Genomic DNA, 21045 nt, shown 5'->3' on the forward strand with positions numbered 1-21045 from the left:
TTTGGATTCTTTTGTTTTTTCTTTTGCTGTTAGATGCAAGAAATATATTAGAAATTTCATTTAAAAATTACCTAATAGATAAGGAAAATAGTGAAAGGAACGCACAGGCACTCTACCACTACTCAAAAATGTGCACCCGTCTTATGCAGTACAAGCAAATCTGTTAGACCAGCGGTTCTCAACCGGTGCTCCGTGTGCAACTCCCAGGGGCTCCGCGGCGACTCGAGGAAAATAAAATGAATCAGTAAATTTGATAGATAAGTAAATAAGAGAGGCCTACAAGGTTCTGCCATAAAAATTATGTACAAAAAAGGGCTCTTCGAGTCAAACAGAGCTCCGCCATAGAAATTATATACTGAAAAAGGGCTCCGCGAGTCAAAAAAGGATGAGAACCTCTGTGTTAGAGAATATAGAAAGAATAAAAATAAATAAAGCTAGTATATATACGCGTACGCTACCATCTATACGTCATTTTAAGAACTTCGTGTTAAAAGAGATGAAAAATTTTGATAATCTCAGGATGATTGAGCAATATTTACTACGCTTATCATCTGAGGAAAATGGGGGAAATCTTGAAAACACAACCTCGGCTACAACGACAAAATGTCGTGTAATCTTCAATGTCGTTATAATCGAATTTGCCTGTATATTCAATTACCTTTTGTATGAAAATATATTTTCTCACTTCAACGGATAAAAAATAAATTGAAGTTTTTGATCTTCTTCAAAAAACACATTTCAAAGTTTAAGTCCTTGGATAGGGTGCAACACACAGCAGAGCAGAGAAATAATTCAACTCCTACGGAGACCTGTCATTCCCAGATGGATTGATGAGCGTGTTTCTACGAAAGTTCGTGGCATTGCCCAACCAGTTCCCTAACACGAGATTGGTACAAGCAAAAGTGCTGATGTGAGTGCCATGACCTGCCTGTGAGAAAAACTAGCAAAAAAAAAGAAAAATGTGTTGTACAAGATCACGACATTCAAAGATTTAAATGACAATGTAAATGCCCTCTCTCCGAGGATAAAGTAATTAGTTGTGAAAAGGGAGGGTAAAAACAACTGATGAAAAATTAGTTTCCACGAGAAGAAAAAAATTACTTTCTCGGACGAGAGATAAGGGGATAAGTAATTAACCCCTTTAAAGAAAACATCGTTTCGATTTCGAAATTTATGGTCAGCGATTTGAGCTCTGACACGATCGCTATCAATTCAAGGCTTAAAACTATGATCCGTTTGAACTTTGTTAAATGGATTTTTTTTTTACCTTAGGAACATCGAAGAATTTCACACATCGTTTTTGAGACGCTAGAATTGGTCCCTCGATGCAATTTAGACTTAAGACTCGAGTGTAATGTTTCGCAAGTAGGCGATAGCACCCCGTCTATAGGAGATGGGGGCGCATTGGAAGCTACATACACAGCATTATATTTTATGTGTTGGCTAAGCACGGGATGTGGGCGGGGGGGGGGGGTGAAACACCAGTTTAAAGAATCTGCTAAAGAGATCAGTGGATCTCACATGGGATCATATTGCCCCCCCCCCCCTTTTGCGGCCGAGATATTCTAAAGCAGGGGGGTTCTTAACCTTTTCCAGCCGTGACCCGAAATTGACAATAAGATTAGCTTCGCGACCTATGGGACTGTTCGTTTTACCCGAAATTATTGAAACCAGTGACGCAATAAGTGCTTTTATAACAGGACTGTAAGTGAACTTGAACGACCCATCTCGGAAGCCCCTGCGAATGAAGTTTGAGTGAGGAACCATAGTTCAAGAGCTCCTGGCTATTGGTGGGCTTGAACGACCCATCACTGAAGCCCTTGAGACCCAAGTTTTGGTCTTGACCCATAGATTAAGAACCCCTGTTCTGAAGGGTCGTATGTAATAGAAGAGCCAAAGAAAGCGATTGAAGGGTCACATGTAAAAGAAGAGCCAAAGAAAGTGATTGAAGGGTCACAGAGATCAGAGACAATGTGAAATTTGGCAGGTAGAAGTCTAAATTTTAGAATCCTGATAGAGCAGGCCCATAGAATATTCCCCCTCACGCCTCTCGGGCTTGGTAGGGATATCTGGCCCCGGAAGGGAGATAGGAGATTCACACTAATTATAAAATTTTTGTTCGCTATAAATTTACTCAGAGATCAATTTAGTGAATAGTAATGATTTCTCGTTCCTGGATATATGTTGAGAGTTCTGATTTTTTCTCTATCTCTCTCTCTCTCTCTCACTCACTCACACACTCTCTCTCTCTCTCACACACACAAATATTGTCCAAAAGATGCCTTTATTCCGAAAAAGGTTTCTGGCATTTTACTGACGAACCGTTGATCCTACAGCCGTGTTTCCTAAAGTGGGCAAAATCCTCCCCCCTCCCCCGGTGGGTGATGGAATGGTCCAGGGAATAGGATCCTATATGGGTTCGCTTGAGTCGTGGGGCGACGAGACAAAATAAATTCTGAAGAAGGGGGCGATGGAACAAAAAGTTTGGGACACTATATCCGACATGCATACTTTCAATTAAAAAAAGTTTTCAAATAACGTGTAGAATTCAGATACGTCATTCATGTTTCAAGGGGTTTTATAGTTATTAAAATAAGATAACAAACTTTTTACACAGTCCCCATGTGCCCGAAAACCTAAATTGAAAGTTGTTGCGCTGTCGCTTCTGATGACCACAAAAAAAGAAAAGAAAAAAATTCCACGTTTCTAACAAGGAAAAGGTCCCTCGTTCTCAAAAAGTTATGAAAAAATTTATAAGTATATGCATCTCATCCATAAACACCTAAAAACTAAAAAATTATAAGCTATAGCGACGAAATGCAATTATCGAAGCCGCAAAAAATGATTAAAATGACAACACTTGGCTACTCATCGCCTCTCGTACTTCTTGGCAATACAGTATCTATAAAAAAAAAATTATTTTTCACACTCTATAGCTCTCTTCTTTCTTTTATTCAAAACTTTTCGAAGGCGTCACCTTGGGGCTCTTACCTTGCAAGATATTCAAATTTAAAAAACGGAGAAAAATTGGGAAAAAGTAGCAAATGTTGCACTTAGAAACGTAGAATTCTTTTTGTTGGCATGAGAGACACAGGGCAACAATTTTCTAATTGGGTTTTCGGGTTAACGGCATGTGTATAAAAAAGTTAATTTTTTGTTTTTTTAATAACTGTACACCCCTTGTAACATGAATGACTTATCTGAGTACCAGACGTTATACGGATACTTTTTCTAATTGGAAATATACCTCTAAGATCAACGGTTCGCCAGTAAAATACCATGCGTTCTGTTACCTTTTATGTACCCAGTATATATATTTAAAAAAAAAACAGTCATGCTGATTCACTCGAGCCGCGATTTAAAGAATTTTAATCAAGTCCCTGGGTGTAGTAGTTGACTAAAGTAGAGGAGAACAAGATGTCGTCTGAGCTTCATAGATGTTGGAGATGCCCTTTACAACAGAAAAACAAATACAATTTTTTTTTCCATTTTTAGAGGCTTCATAAAAAAAAGTTGTCTCAGCCCTAGACAATCTTGACCACCACAGCTTATGTGTAACCTGTGGTCTCTAACCGCTTCGCTCACAAGCAATTGGCGAGAAATTCGGATAACCTCTGCTTGACGAATCGGCGATAAATACAAGTTTTGATAACCTTGTTCTAACGTAATGACATGGTAGAAAAAGAAAGGGGGGGGGGAAGTAGAAAAGTAAGAAAAAAGAAACAGATGAAAGGAAAACAGTATATTACTATACTCCCTTTTTTGTAATACAGTCGAATTCCGTTATAACGAATTCCAAGAGACCGGAGAAATCACTTCGTTGTAGTGAAATTTCGTTATAAGGGAATTCCAGGTTTTAGCATTGTTCCTATGTAAACGTATCTGGGGGATTAGAAGAGTGTTTGTTAAAACGAGATTTTCGCTATAACGGTGTTCGTTAAAACGGGATTCGACTACTTATAGATAAGAGATAGTGGGTATGAACACGACCGACTAGACATTCAGAATTGTTTAGTGGGCTATGGTATGAAGCATATTTCTCTTTTCACCCTCACCTGTTTTCTTTCCCCTCTTATGTACGCGTATATAGTACAACCTATTTCACCTTTTAGAACAGAAGCTTTTTCCTCCTCATCACGGAGATGAAGAGAACTACTTTTTTTATAGGGTTGCAGCAGTTTTGTGGTGATGAGGAGAGAAGAAAGAAAACAGATTTGATTGAATTTATTTCACTGGTGTTTGGACACAATATTACATCCTTCATCGTGAAGTGGTTAACCTTTCTAATAAGTGCACACCTAATAAACTTCGATTTCCTGCAAATTACACTTTTGTACATCTTTCAATAGTAGTTACACGTGGAATCCATAACGCGTAATACGAAAATTTTCCATTTCTTAAACCCTGGTGTATACAGTGAAACTTCTCTAAGACGTCCACTCAACGTTCCGCAAAAAAGTGGCCGTTTACGGAAGTGACCACCGAATAGGGGGTTGTATGACAGGAAAAGCGCATTTCAGAGGGCGTGTCAAAATAACGGTTTTCAATGACACAAAAAAAAAATCCTATGCTCAGTTTACTTACAATGCCCACAAGACAGATACATATACAGCGAAACCTCGCTAAAACGATACATCTCTCTACAACGGTATTTTTTTCAAATATTGTTTGGAACAGCCTTATAGTCTCTAATGTTTCTCTCGATACAACGATATCCTCTTTACTATGATAAAAAAAACTATAACAATATTTTTAGGAGGATTTTGAAATCTCTCTCGCTATGGCTTTTATTCATATTTTTCACTCAAAATATCCATCAGTATATTTTTTAACTCATGTCACATGTTTCAGTTCTTACGAGGACGTCTAATAATAAGATCGGTGTTGGGCATCACCTAATCACCGGAAGTGTTCGGTATTGCTGCTTCTTTTTGTGCGATACACCAAAGTTTATTTTGATAAACCCCTTTACAGGAGCAATACACATCTAACTGAATTTCTTCTATCAGCTAATCAATTAAAATATTTTGCATCGAATAAATACTCAAAAGCGCATTTTTTGGTAATACTGAAAAGTAAATTTAGAAAAGTTTTCAACAGCAGCATAAATTTGATGACAAGCTCGTGTGCACTGAACAGGACTGTCCATGTACGGTCGGACCTAACTCAGGTCAAAGCTCACAATTGCAGGCATTTACCCAGAAAGTGAAAGGACGCGGGTTCGATTTCCCCGCAGCAGCAGTTGAATTTTCTCTTTTTCCAAAATATGTCTTCCCCTCAGCCAGCTGTTAAAAACCTTTATATGGATAGCGGAGCAGAGAGAGCGACATCATCCTCTGATATATACAAAGAGATTTTAATTCCTCTACAAACCTATTCTTTTCTTGCACTGGTATCGTTGTTTATCGGTTTCACTGTATCTTATGCAGAACTTGAAATACCAGATTATCCGATCAATTCCTTAATCTGTATTATCCGGGATCTGTTCTTTCTTTATAGCAAGTACTGTACGTGTTCCTTTTCATCACATTTCTTTTACTCCCTCAATGTTGTTCTACTGAATCTCTGAAGAAAGTATCCTCAAATCCGAAACTTCCACATCCTTTACCTATTCAGTAGAGGTCATGTACTATATTTGTCTGGTTTACCCTGTCACCCCGGGAGCAAATTTTCAAAGTGTCTCACCAGCTAGCAACAATCATATAGCATTAGCCTTTGTCATCGTATTTACAAATTTTTCCAACCTGATAGTGTCCTACATGAACAGGAAATCCGATTGATCCGAAAAGATATTTAAGCAGATGTATAAAGATTATAAGGTTATACAAAAAGAATTACCAGCTCTGAATGTAACAGGAAGAAAAAAACGCACAAAAACTTTTTTAAATCTCTTATCTACTATTGTACGTTCCCGTAGGGGAAGGGTAAGTGCCCGCCTAGGAGAGTTTCCACTGTATTTGTGTCGAATCTTCTTCCCTTTCGCATGTGCATTGAAAATACCCATTCTAACCAATTCAATTTGACTTGTAACTCCATGGGTCTCTTATTTACCCCCTTTACATATAGGCTTTTGGAAACAAATTTTAAGGATGATGTGCAATTGAACTAGAAGAGATAAATCTCAAAAAGTGGCACGATTGTTACCATAAAGTAGTGTTTCCTCAAAGTGTGCATCATGGCTCTTAGGAGCATCACAGTGAGCTTGCGATATTGCTTTTCGTGCTTTGAAATGAATCTTTTATGTAACAAAAAATCCCAATAAACATACAATATCTACTGAAATATTCTAGGGAGTCACAGGTTACAAAAGTTTGAAAACCACTTTTATACAGAAAGTGAAGGGAAGGAAAAAGATGAGAACAGGGTCTCTCTCTATCATTTTTCTATGTATTTTTAACTGTCAAACCGAGGTGAGAGAGAAAAGAAAAAATAAATAATTCTGAGCTGAAGGGGGGATTATTTTTGTTTACAGGGCTAACCCCTCCCACTGAGAAATCCTGAGAGAACATGAATGTATTTCTTCCAGTCACAAAGATACAAGATATCTGGCCCCTGTATGTTAAGGGGTTTATGGGACAGGGCCAGGCATAAAGTCAGTGTGATATTTCACTGTGGTAAATGACCTCAACTGGAATTGCATGCATTTATCCTCATGAGGGAAAAAACCAATATTTATCTTTTTTAGAAATATGTGTAATGAATTTTGTACAAGACATATTCGGCTACTGGATAAGTTTCAAGAAAAACATTGATTATCAATATGAATCTAAAAGTTCTGGTAAATATATTTTTGCTTGAAATATTTCACTTGACACACAAAACTACATAGGTTTGGTTGATTTTCATATTTCTAAAAAAAATTTAGTTCAGCAAGTCATAACTTGAATGCTATTACTTTACTATAGTGCTTGAATAATAATTGTGCTGTACTAATCAGTTATTTTATGCACATGGAGCCTAATTAGAATTTTAGCAATTGTATATAGCATACATATATATATATATAATCTATGCCTAATTAGACCACACATTCTATAGTTTAAAGCCAATTTAAAACACCCATGTTTCCATGCCGCAATTCAAACCAGACATTAATTCAGCTAAAAATTTGGCAGCAAAATATTTACTAAAGTAACGCAAGGAAAGAAGAAAGCATATCATTATGGAGTAAAAATAAAGTTGTTCAATTTCACGAACCACACATTTTTACAAACTAATTTTCTGGTCCCAATCATGGACATACGCAGAATTGATTTTTAAAAGGAGCAGACCAGGTTTGAGAGTGGGCACAATGAATTTTCCATTACCAACTATCAAAAAGTATTTTAAATAAACAAAAGCTGATTAAGATAGCATGTAAATGTATTTTCTTTCAATGTTGTAATTATTTTACAAAGATATTTAAAATGTATTCAATTTGTGATCATCTTTATGGGAGGGGCACAGGTCTCCGGTGTCCCTCCCTGCATATGTCTCTGGTCCCAACTAATATACCATTTCTTTGAACATCTTTCCAATTTACAAACTAACTTTTCATGCCTGTACAAGTTTGTAAAAACAAGTGTCTGAACTGTATCACAGAATAAACAATTAATTCTGCTATTAGTTCTACAACATTATATTATAACGAGAGTATCAAAACTGATTTACATTACCCTGCAGATGAATGGCATGAAATAATATATATCTCTCATGATTTATGTATCCTATATCAGGAACAATACATTTATCAGGTCAATTACAAATTAGTGTTTTAGATTTCACTCTTGATATAATGCCCCATACAGGGTTAAGAAGTGAATATGGATTCTCAATAAGTATATCTGCAATATTTTGAATAAAGAATATTTTATTGTCTTTGTAAAAATACTTTTAAAAAATGAAACACAAATTATAGGAACACAAACCAAACACAATAAATAAGTGAATAAATAAATAAAGGTGATGATGATGTATTTAAAAATATTCACTGTCTGTCAGATCATTACAATAACAACAAAGAAAAAAAGATGAGCGTTGTGTCTACTTTCGTCAGGAGTATTCATTCATTTCAGTCTGACGATAAAACTGGGATGTCCTAAGTTGAGAATAAAATTTCAACACATCAGGATTAGCCCTGATGTTTCCTGCCTCTATGTCCAATACTCTAAGTCCCTGTAGAGATTTAGCTCTGGAGAGCGCCACATATGCTTGACCGCATTCAAAAACCCTGAGCAGAGATACTTCGACACAATCCAAAGTCATTCCCTGAGATTGAAAACAAATGCATACAATATAGAAAACGAAAATTTTCAAACCTATCATAGAATGGATATATATACCATGGCATGTAATTATTTCCAAGAAAACTATCACAATATTTTATGGCATATGTTGTAGGTAAATACAGTCAAAGCCATTATAATGACCCTCCTACTATTCCATGGAAAATGGTCATTATATTAAATGTTGACAAAAAATCAGTTTAACTTCTCCAGAAAATTGTGTATTGTATTCACAAAATAAATAAAAAATTATTTCATTTTTTTAAAAAGAAAATGCATGTAATTGGGGGGGGGGAACAAAATATAAATACATATACAGTTATAACATTTTCCAAAAAAAATTATATGAATAAACGCTGTAAGAGGGAAAATGCTTTACATGGGAGAACTTAATGAGAATTAGAGTTGGGACCATGAAAATAAGTCATACTAAGCAGGAAAACATTCTAAGTGAGAAGTTATAAACGGGATCAACTGTATATAATATAGCATGTACATTGCACTTATGCAAATACTGTATATGGCTGAAGCCTACATTTATTTTCTACTACGTGCAGCAAAATAATCACAAACTATAATATGTTTCTTGGAGAATATTTGAGATTTTCCATTTCAATTAATAACAAGTGATTTTCCCCATTTTCGTACCTCTCTCAAAAAAACAACAACATTTAAGAGCATCAATAGCTGAACAAAACTTTTGTCTTTAGCATGTTTCTTATCTACCGGAATATTCTTTGGTTGCAGTAGTTTCAACCATGCATACAACATTTTTTTCAACAGTTGGAATTTCCTTTCCATAATTATGATGAACAAAGTACTCTTTGGAATATTCGATGATTTGGCTATTTTAGCTTCTGACAGTAGTTTCTTGTCAGCTTCCGTCAAAACTTTCAATTTCAGTTCTAAAGATATAGTGCTCCATTTATTTAAGAGAGCCATAGCAAATGAAAACATAAGTTCACTTGCATGTATATTCTCCTATTGAAAAATTGTGCAAAATCAATCAGGTGGGAAGTGGGAGTGGGCCAATGTGTGAGAAAATAAAATGGAATAGTAAGCAAAGAGAGTGGGGGTGAAAAGAAACACCAACACCATCCAGTCGACTGGCACAAGCACAGGGCACTTTGCTATGGTTCACTCTGTTTCGAATGAGGGCACTAGTGAACCAAAAGTTTTTTTTTATAGACATGGCATTTTATTTTTTCTTCTCCAAGCGTTAAAAAAAATCAAGGTCAAAAATGCTGAACAATGGGTTTTGTCCATTTCTTTGCAACCAAAAAAAACGAAAAGACAAAAACGGGGAGCCGAGCTGAGTTTGATCGTTGTAACGGAATGAATGGTTTTTACCGGTCATTATACTGAGCATTGACTGTATGAAATGCTGGTTGTTTAAAGACAATTTTGAATATGATTAATACATAATACATTATCTACTATACAAATTATGATATTTTATACATGCTTCAGTACAGTGATACCTCAGCTTAAAAATATAATTTGTTCCAGAATCACCTTCATTACCAGAAAATCAATTTTCCTTATGGGTTTTTGTTTAAAGATACTGCCCAAATTTAAAGACAATCATTTAAAATAACAGAGGAGCACTATAAAAAAGACAAAATTTGATCAAAAGCTAAAATGAACACCTTCCAATTTAAATAAATGAGTATTTACTGGAAGATGAGATACTGAAGATCAATTTATGATCTTCACTCTTATGTGAAGTTATATGTTATCACTATGTACACAACCAACTGGTGTTGACACAACCAAATCAAATTCATAAGTGCCCCCCATTCATTTGTGATTTTGTCAGCTCAGTTTTGTGTCTGAAACATGCAGATAGAAAAGATAAGATCCCAGAATATCCAGACTGTTGAGTTTGATGCTTAAGAGTCTTGCACTGAAAGAATGCGTGCTCTGAAAACACATAGGCTCTTTCTCTATTTTTTTCAATGCATTTTCTATAATCTGAATCCTTTGTTTTACATGAAATGGTTCAAAAACGTTCAGAAAACGAAGCATATAACACCACCTTGGAAAATATGATGACACATGTCCACCTTGGAATATTTTCCAAGGTGGATATGTGTTAATCAGGTCTAATTGACAATAAATCTGATTATGATTGCCGCTAAAATTCAGCTCATGACATGGCTATTTTATGTTAGCCTGTACATCCATATCAATGAAAATGTTTGTAAGATATATGGATGCAGATTTGTTAGCTGAAATGAAACATCCTGAAAAAATATTTCTTAGCCAAAAAATGTGTAAGTTGAGGCATTTTTTTGTGGAGCTATCACTGTGTAAGTGCATTGGATTACAAGCATGTGTGTTTTATGTAACAAATTATGCTTCTAAACTAAACTTCCATTGTATAATTAAAAATTTCATACTTTGCCAGTAACATATACAAGTTGCACAAAAACAAATTTATTTTACAATTAACAAATACCATTTCTTTGGTTTTTACACACAAAATAAAATGTACATGTATGTGTATGTGACCCTTAATAAAAGGATGAAATTTATCTTTCCTTGTCTATATCCAATCCATGATGACGATGTTAGAGGGGGAAAAAAAGACTTGTTACTACTTAACTTTTATATATGTACCTCGTACACATTCCTTTGCAGAATTCCTAACAAAGTAGTCCATGGCGGAACGTGTTGTATGGTCATGACACATTAAAGTTGTGAGTTATGCTTGTTTCACATTCTTGTTGGTATTGCCATCTGTCTTCCATATTTTGAAATGAAAATAGAGGGGAAAAAAAGACTACCTGAGATTTGTGAATAGACATCGCCCATGCATGCTTAAGAGGCAACATCTTCCGAGTAAGTATAGCCCCATTCGCTGTTTTGACAGACCATTTTTCATAACCTACAGTCATTTTCTTTCCACAAATGAACTTGATGATGGGTAAACCTATAAATAAATGCAATACAAAAATATCATGTATAATATTTTCATGTACAAATATAATTTCTTCTCTTCATCCAGCTCGTTTAGAGCAGCATCTATCAGGGAAGCACAGGGAGCTAATAAGCTTGGCACGGCCTGAGATAATGTATCTATCTTAGTCAATAATATATGAATTGCTTCTATCAAAAGTTCCACCTTACAATATTGCACTTCATTCATTAATTGTTTGCTGGTCCATAGTTCTGATAAAAAAAAATCTATTTACAGAAGGTTCAAGGTGATGGTGAAAAGAACTACTTAAAAGTGCTTTATCTTTTGAGTAGAGGGAACTCTAGATTTATCCTGGCCATTTATTCCACCTTTATTTATGTAACACGGGAACATATGACATAGCTGCCAACTTTTGAAAATGAAAATTCGGGAGATTTTCGCGCACACCCGCATTTTATGCTAAAACCACTCCCTAATAAATACAATAGGGATTTTTCCAAATAAAATAGGGATTTTCTGAACATAAAAGTTGAAGCGTAGCGAATAAAATCCCTACTCAAAAACTGAAGTCAAATTAAAATAGGGATTTTACTCACATGGAAGTTAAACCCTTGGGAATAAAATTCCTACGCAAAAAACAAGTGAAATTGGAGGCCAAAACTTCAATGATGTAAAAATAAATATTGTGTTCAATCAGAAACGCTGTGAACAAACATTCTGCGCGAATGACCCCAAAATCATCGGAAGATGAAGGAAAACACCGTCAATTTTTGAAGAACACTGACTTTTTGTGACACTTGCTTGATGTTTTTTTTTCACTTCACGACTGATGATGGCAGTCTTTCCATGACCGATGTTTATGTCCGTAACACAACTTGTACAAAAAGGAAAAGTCAGTCCTCTTCTGGAATGTTTGATGAAAGGAAATTCATCGGAATAAGTATCTTTAAAATTGATTAAATATGTTTTTGCTTATCATTATTCATGCTTTGTTATATCGCACGTACGTAACTTCAACAAAAGAAATTTTGACCATATACGCGTCACAATAATCTTCAATTATTATCCAGGACTATTGGCTGCTAAGCCATTTCCCTGCCCGATAAGACAAACAACTTTCTTGTTACCATCAGAGGGTTTGTAAAACTTCCTTAAAAAGGGAATTTCCCCATTTACGACGTGTGACGTCATTTCGAAAGGGAAAAAAAAGAGGCTTCATGCCCCACAAGAAATTCCTTAGGGATTGTTTTCATAAGCGGGGATTTTTTTAATGAAGTAGGGAATTTTTAGGGACAATTAGGGATTTTTGTGATTTTTGTAAAAATTCGGGAGATCGAGCGATGAAGATAAAATTCGGGAGATTCCCGAAAAATTCGGGAGACTTGGCAGCTATGATATGATATACCTGAACTAGACTTTATTTGTATCCATCGGTGAATTCCCCGAAGGTGCACACACTGGCAGAAACTACTACTACTCAATCGTACATGCACCTTGTATATGACCATTGCTAAAGAAATGGTAAATACTGAAATGAGTGTTCTGAGTGTATGTGTGGTTTGTGTTTATAATTGTGTTGGCTGAAAGTGCATCAACAAACTTTTTGAATAAGTTTTGAATTTAAAATGTCAAATTCTTAAATTTCAAAGAATAAAATTGGTGTTTAGTTTGTGAATGGGGATCCACTGTATTTTTTTTTTATAAGCAATAGCATGGAATATTTCATCAACTTTTAGCATTTGCAGGAAATTTTACATCAGGAGGGGAAAAAACTGTTAAAGAACATATTATTTTTGGCTCCCAGAGAACTAAAAACTTCATTTTTTAGCAAATAGCATATCAAGTCAATAGGTTTTTATTGCAGATACACACCATGGTCTCCACTTTCAAAACCATCAACAACACCCCGAGTTCCATTCACTAGGCCCCTCTGTACATCCAGGTTTTTGGTTAGCATCACCTGAGCACCAACTTTCAGCTCTAGCTTCTCTTCTACAGGACATTGGTTGCTGATAAAACCTGATAGACTTGGATCACTGTCCGATGCATGGTATATCCTGGGTTTGCCTACAGTAAAACAAAGTCAATCACATGGCTTCTTATTCAGTTGAAAATGTATTCTTAAAAATAATAATTTGATAGACAGGGGAAAAAATACATTTATTTAGTAAATATGCAAGGATTTTTTACCCTTCAAGATACAGAGTTTTTCGAGGTATATAATTTCAAAATAGAGAAGTTCCACTTTAATTCAATTAAAGTAAAAAAAGAACAATAGACAGTCCAACCAGATCACTTCATTGCAACATTTAATCATTCTCAGCACAACAATAGGACTAGATAGATCCGAAGAGTTTAGAGCTGATTTGAAATGGCTATGTTTCCATGTTACTCCAGGAGTCAAATTAAGATGCATCGAACTGGAAGTTAATGCACTAACCATTCGATGCCAAAAAACTCAATTGAAACTACAGCCGCCCATTATTACCATCAAACCATTAAAAGAGTTGGTTAAAACTTTATATATCTATTTAAATCTCAAAGTGAAATCTTAATGAATTTTCTTAATTATACTTTTGATACTCTAGAAAATGAAGAAAAACCATGGGATCTTGAGTAAATGATACTTATCTTGAAAATAACGAAAAGTTTGAAAACTACCACCACTTAAAACTTAATAGTCGTCATCATTAGAGATTGTCTCTTTTTCATGGGTGCATTGATACCGTGCTGCAATAATCTGGAGCAGATTATACTGAAAACTTGAACGTGCCCCCATGCAAGATTTGCTTCCGCTATTGATTTCGACTTGGCTCCATGTGTGAAGTGCTTTATCTGCCGACTATTTCTCATATTTATTATTTTTATTTATTACTAGCTATAATACCCAGAGCTTCCCAGGTTTTTTTAATGAGGCTTTTTGGATCACGTGATACCTCCCTCTTTCTTTGAGAGACATACAAACTGTGCCCACGTTAACCAATATGGTGACTTCCTGCGCGACTCATGATATAAACAGATCTAGATTTTTGGAGAAACATAGAAATGAATATATATATATATATATATTTTTTTTTCCTTTTTTAAGGGGGCGCTAAGTATTTTGATCCTCCCGAACTTCAAGTTATCCATCTGCCTGTTTCAGCTTTAAAAAATGCTTAATTAAAGCTGTGGAATTTCTTTGATATACTTTATGGGCCCATAATTAATTTTAAAACAACCTAAACTATATGAATTTATCCAGTTGAATATCAAAAGACAATACTGAGGCATTAATTTTCATGCTTGAGAAGATATAAATAAAAAGTTGAAATCAATATTATTGCATGAATATTCAACTCAAAAGTAGGGGTCCAGCTAATTACTTCATATTTAATTTTCTGGGCTCCGTATATCTCTAAGCGAACTCATATTTCAAAAATCAAGAATTCTATACAGTTTTTTAAATTATTGATGTGACAGAAAACCCCACCAAATTTCAGCATTTCTACAGTAAAATCTGCAATTTCAACACTGATTTCTATGAGGATCACCCTTTTTCTGATCCTCAAAGTGATGCTGATGATTATTATGATGTCTATTTAAAAAGCCTCATTACTGCGAGTATTGAAAATTTGGGAAACCATTATAAAAGCATAAACTATTGTACATATACTGGCAGTGTTAAAAAAGTGACAAACCATTGTAAAGGCATATACACGTCTGAAACCCACACTACTAGGGAACAGCATTAACCAAAGTAAACGTTCGGAAAGTGATTGTTGAGGCCCAAAACCCATTGTTGCTCGACAGTTTTTTGCCCATTTGGAGCATTTGCCTTGCTCTGATGACATTTTAAAGTAGCCTATTGTTCAAGTTAGGTCTCATTTGGTATATATATGCAAAATTTGGTGACGATCAATCTAAAATTGTAGATTTGTATAGAGAACACACACAATCAATTTTATATATGTATAAAGATTATTTTTTTTAGTGTATGTGCATTGCATGCCTTTTGGTTGTTGTAAATAAATAAAATGATTACTACAACTAAACCAGCACTCTATTTAGTAGAAGTCATGGTCACTCAAACATGTTTCAGAAAAAGCAAAAGGATTTACCGGTAAGATTTTTCAGACGAGATTCATTGATGAAATTCACATCGTCCTTATGAGTGCTCAGTCTTGTAGCCACAATGCCGTCTTTATCGATCGTATGATTAACAGTTCCTTTCAGTTTGTCTAATACAGTACCATTACATCTAGATGGCAAGAAGAACAAATAAATCACCTATCAATTTTCTAGTCAGATAGTGTAATTATGTTCTATGAAAAACTGTAGCAACAGCCCATAGAGCTAACTTTAAAAGAACTGAATAGCATAAGATACTCACTGGCCTTTTCTGACATGCTGTAATATGTTGATAAATTCTTGATCTTTTTGTCTTTTGACATGTGTGAGTTCAATATTAATGTCGATGCACTTTCTCCAAGCACAAGTCTAAAAATATGTAATTAGATGAGATTAAGAAGGGGAAAAAAAGAACATTCACATTGATTATACACTAACCATATCAGGCACCTTGAGAGACAAAGCACGATACAACTGAATTTAACTTTGTCATATGAGGTTTCTTCGAAATGTATCCAACCATAATTTTTCATGCGAACCAATGAAGCTAGTGAGCTTAGTATTGAATAAAAATTCAAGACAGCAATCCTAGTGTGCAGGCTTGAATTTTTTTCCAGCCTGCCAAAGCTGCTAGTCACCAGCAGACTGCAGAACATGAGGAAGTGAAAGTAAGAGCCATCAAATTTTTGCTTTTGCCAAAATGGCAGGAAAAACTTGAACGCTACTGCATCAATCATGATGGAGCTGCCAAATGTGATGCAGATCAACTTAATAGTACTTGATGGCTTGATTTCATTTGCTACCATTACATGAATGGCACATTTAGTTCTGCAAAAATGTAATTTTTCACTTGAGTTGTGCATGATATGCAAATTTAAAAAAAAAAGTTTTGGACTTCAGGGGAGGGGAGAGTGGCTCAAAATTTACCATCATTATATGATGTCCGCAGAGCATTGAGCTTCACTATAGGGGATCTGTGATATCTTAACGGTTGAAAAACACTTATACATAATTTAGGAAGAAGGATATATGTGTGCCATTAAAATACATGGTGTTCTTAAATTTTGAATTTTTTACTTCATTCAAATAAAAAATTACAATTTTGCAGAGCAAAATGCCATGGTTTTGTGAAAATTCATGTCATTCATGCAATGGTAGTAAATGAAATCAAGCCTGTAGACCACTTGAGAAACACTCATAAACAGCCCAAGGACCACGCATGGACCATAGGTTGAAAAACACTGATTTATAATCTGCACCAATCATTAGAAATTCCTCAGAGAAATGCTTTAGGGATGCATCTGTGATTTCACACTAGTTGCGTGCTTCAATGTACATTTTGTGCAAGTGATTTACACAAAGTAAAAATAACATGATAATTACATGACCTCAATTTATTACTAAAAATATAAGCAAGGCCTTCCCTTTGTTATAAAATTCAACAATCAGCACACGATAAAACATTGTTTCATTTTATCATATTTGCTTGAATACAGAAATAATTTTCAGCCTTCATGTATGATAATTAATACAAAATTATGCATTAAATTTAATATTTTACAACAATAACATAATTTGACTGATTTGAAAGAACATTTTTTTTTGCAAACTTTAACAGATAGAAAAATCATATAGGATTAGAATGAAGCAATTCATATCCACACCTGAAAACAGAACTTCCGTTCATCGCCAGGTCTCCATACAGGAGGAAGTTGAAGAAAGTCTCCACTCAGTATCAGCTGAATACCCCCAAACGGTTTGTCGTTGTTACGGATCATTCTGGCAAGGCACTCCAGCTTTTGGAACATCTCTCCATCAACCATTGATATCTCATCCACGATTAAATGCTTGCATTTTTTCCAATGAGTGTCTTTTCCCTTCTGAAGGAGCTTTGTGGCACATTGCTGAACTGAGGAATTCGCCAATCCAATACCTAATGTGAGAGCCAAAACGTATGTATTGTATGAAATCAGGTCAGAAAGGGTTAATCCACACTATCTCATTTTGCCTTGCCAACTTATTTACAAGTTTTGACTGGAACAATGACAAAATGCAATAACTAATATTTACCAGCAAACGAATGCAACGTTATACCCCCAATCTCACTAGCTGCAACACCGGTACTCGCAGTAGCAAATGTATGCTCTGGTGCCAGTGCACCAATTATCCGCTTCAAAAGGAATGATTTTCCTGTTCCAGCACTTCCAGTAAAGAAAATGTTCCTCCCAGTCATCACGGCACTCATGACGTGTCTCTGCTCTAACGTTAAAACAGTGCTGCTCAATGGCCTTGAAACTGTGGCTTTTTTCTGAAACATAAAATTTATTTAAAAAATTGTCTTAGAATTTCAGAGGTTGCATTCGATGAAATTTATACAATTTCTAACCTGTTAGGCAATGGTGAGAGGGGAATTCACTTCTTTACACTTCATATATGTGTATGTGACAGACCACAAAGCAGAATATGCCGAAATCTGTGACATACGTCGCAGAGCAATCAATGCTACTGCAGAACAATTTTAAAGAACTTTAAGGAAAGTGTAGAAAACACTATTGTAGGAAGAATTTGCGGCACCTCACATCTAAGCATAAAAATTCAAATTACGAATCAATGTTCAAACATGTCCAGCCTACCATAATTCTTTATTTTTGTATTTCTTTGCCTGCTCCTTAAAGTTTTCCCATCACTGACATAATGCAAGGCATGACAAATCTCAAATCACTATGGCGACTAAACATTTACATCGGCACATAAATCTTTTTAAGTATGCATCATAACACTGCATTGTAATCTGCCATCAGAGCAAAATTATCAAAATTATGTTAGTGTGTCTGTTAGCGTGAAAAGGCATAGCTGCCAACCTAAGAGAACAAGAATTAGGGAAATTTTAACACAATTGGAATTTCATACAAAAAATGAAGTTAAATAAAAATAAATCACGTGGAAGAACTTGACATTGCTAACCTTAGCAGAACATAAACTACCTGTCGTTGTCACTACCACACTGAAATCAAGATCAAGCCCATAAAAGTTTGTGATGTGGCTAAAGAAAAGCAAAAACAGAGTCAACGGGACATAGTCTATCCTCATCTGATGCACAACTCATCTTATGAATTTAACTATTCAGATGCTGAACTGCAGCTGAATGCTTGGCAAATTTCCTTATTTTCTGGGCAAATCTAAGCATATCTTCATGATTTAAAAGAATGGCCGCAATTTATAAAATGCATTCATGTAGGCGCAGATCTAAGGTGATAAGTCCGGGAAGGGTGAATAAATGGGAGTAAAGGGCCTATGATGAATATACATGAGGGCTTGACTAATAGAAAAAAATACAGGCATCAGCAAAATTTCATATGAACCAAACAATGTTTTTGCTCAAGAAACGTAGTCCTAAACTGAGGTGCCCACATGAAGAAAACATTGAGGGGGCTAAAACTTGCTGGTCGTCCTGTATATATGGGACCCGAGCACGTAGGACTATGCAGGAGAGGAAAGGCGTATATCATTGTTTTTTCAGAAATTATTGGGAAGGCTCAGCCCTCTTTCAAAATTTATTGGGGCCTCAAATGGCCTCGGCCCTAGGTTCCGGCACCTATGGTCCTAAATAATGCTTTTTTACTCTTCCACAACTTTATAATCTTTTCCCATTATTAAAAGACTATGTAATGAAATCAGAAAATTTCAGGTCATCCTTAGACTCCAATTTATCTATCACATAGGGCCTATAGAAAATATTACACTCCAATATAGATTATCCAATCATCATGGCAACTTAGGAGTTATCAAGCTCAGATAGGCTATACATCCTGTATTTTATGGGATAGAATCAATGTTTTCCATTGTATTTCTGGTTCTTGTGGGATGGGGAATCACCCTCCTTACAGAACATTTGGGCCCCCAAACTCGTTAACATAGCCCTTTATGCATGATTTTTTTTTTGTCATTTCATTTCGAGCGGGTATACTGAATTCTTATTCAAAAAGTACATATTTTTTTCAACCACGGTCAAAATTCAGAACATGATAGAATTTTTTGGGAGTCTGAGAGATAGAGTAGAAATTCAGGAACAGGTACAGATACAGTATAATCTAGATCGCTAAGGATTACATAAGTCACCAAGGCTGGCGTAATGGCACTGGATTGCAGTAACTTCTCTCTGCCTTTCAGAATCATCCATTCCAGGTGATGTTAGTAGCATGGGCAATTCAAACAGCTAATGGCACCTTATCCCTTTGTGTAATATTTGAAATAGTGTCATTTTGTTACTCACTGCATCGCTGTCTCATCATAAGAATATTATCTGGATTAAACAGCACGGAATGAGGTCATGGACACTATTTTGAATCATTTTTGTATGGGGGGGGGGGAAATGCTCTTAATCCTATAAAATTTGACTGCCCCTAATTTTTTTTCAATTCCTTTCGCACTGAACTTACGACAGAGAAGTATTTCCATATTTCATTGATAATATTGCCCACAAGGAAATTGATTTGGTTGAAATTTTACACCAAAATAGACAGATTCAGGACGATTTGATGGGAGGGCTGTAGGAAAGGGGGGGGGGTAATTTCCATCCCATCTTCTGAATTTGCACTCGAGTAGGGCAGTCATCTTCAGCTGCAAATGTAGTGGAAGCAGATGGATCCAGAGCGATGTATCAGAAAAAATATTTATTGTGTAGGTGCATCAGCTCGTGCCATATTTTACGAGAAAGATAAATTTTCTCCATATTATTTTGGCTCCATATTATTGGAGAGCTCTCACTCTCGCTCCCATCTGTATCCACTCTTGGAAACACACACACACACACATACAGACACAGGAATATTAAATTACAAAATGAACTAATAAATAATGATTTAAAAGATTTACCGCAATGTTTCCAAGTTCATTCTCTTGACCTTCCAATCTTCGCTTAGATGACGTTGGAGTTTGAGGTGGTTTCTTGTCGTTCGGTTTCAACTTATTACGCAAAACATTAATGTCCAGAGTAGTCAAAGGACTGATTTCTTCAAAAATTCTGGATTTTTGGGACGTAAGTCTTTGCTTTGCACCAATATCCTTCTTAGACTTGGACTGTTCGGTTTTCGCTAGTACTACTTTTAGAAACTGGGTCAATTTATTCGGAGGACAGTTTGAAAGGAGAACTTGCACATTGGGTTCGCTCACCTTGATCGTTGCTTTACCTTCTTTCACGAACCGTGTATGTAGAGATATGTCTCTCAACGCACATGAAAACTTAATTTTACACGATGAAATTTTAAGTATGATATCGCGGAATTCGTTCCTCATTAGATTTATACATGTTGTTGGATCATGAATACTTCTCTTGATCAAGCCATTAGAATCCAAGTAGTTGATTTTAACAGAGCAATTAAGCGAGATATCTGATTCTCCATTCATCATCGTACCTGGAAAAAGAAATATTGGTGGAGAAAATAGAAAAGGTATAAAAATCATATTAATAAAGCAAATTGGACTTGATACATACTGCATGTACGAGACACAGAAATGAGCTGACCAAAACACAAATGGATGGGGACACCAAGGGACTCGACTGGATTGTGTCAACACCAGCTTTAGCAGACAGACTAAAGCTGGTGCTGGTAGTGTACATAGTATAAAATACAAAGATATGTAAATATAGCACGGACTTGACAAACGCTGGTGTCATTCATGATAGCTGAAAAACTGTTCGAAGATTATGTGATTTTCTGCTATTAGTCCCCAAAGCAGAACAATCTG

General features: G+C 35.5%; 1 protein-coding gene across 2 annotated transcripts in view; it reads right to left on the reverse strand.

Annotated features, from left to right (window-relative positions):
- Window positions 1–7835: 7835 nt before the first annotated feature.
- The window catches only part of Pif1 (Pif1 DNA helicase), a 34913-nt gene continuing 21703 nt past the window's right edge, over window positions 7836–21045 (reverse strand). For both annotated transcript variants that reach the window (XM_089243450.1, XM_089243449.1), the window contains exons 2-9: window positions 20173–20711; window positions 17368–17605; window positions 16962–17230; window positions 15560–15666; window positions 15288–15427; window positions 13060–13254; window positions 11054–11199; window positions 7836–8247 (exon numbers count right to left, since the gene is read on the reverse strand). In XM_089243450.1, coding sequence (XP_089099576.1) covers window positions 8032–8247; window positions 11054–11199; window positions 13060–13254; window positions 15288–15427; window positions 15560–15666; window positions 16962–17230; window positions 17368–17605; window positions 20173–20706 — 1845 coding nt within the window. In that variant the 5' untranslated portion in view covers window positions 20707–20711 and the 3' untranslated portion in view covers window positions 7836–8031. The remainder of the gene's footprint in view (window positions 8248–11053; window positions 11200–13059; window positions 13255–15287; window positions 15428–15559; window positions 15667–16961; window positions 17231–17367; window positions 17606–20172; window positions 20712–21045) is intronic.

Source organism: Pholcus phalangioides, unplaced genomic scaffold (genome assembly GCF_987345545.1).
Source record: "Pholcus phalangioides strain wild (caught in Gottingen) unplaced genomic scaffold, Ppha-v1.0 ptg000015l_1, whole genome shotgun sequence".
Taxonomy (NCBI): Eukaryota; Metazoa; Arthropoda; class Arachnida; order Araneae; family Pholcidae; genus Pholcus; species Pholcus phalangioides.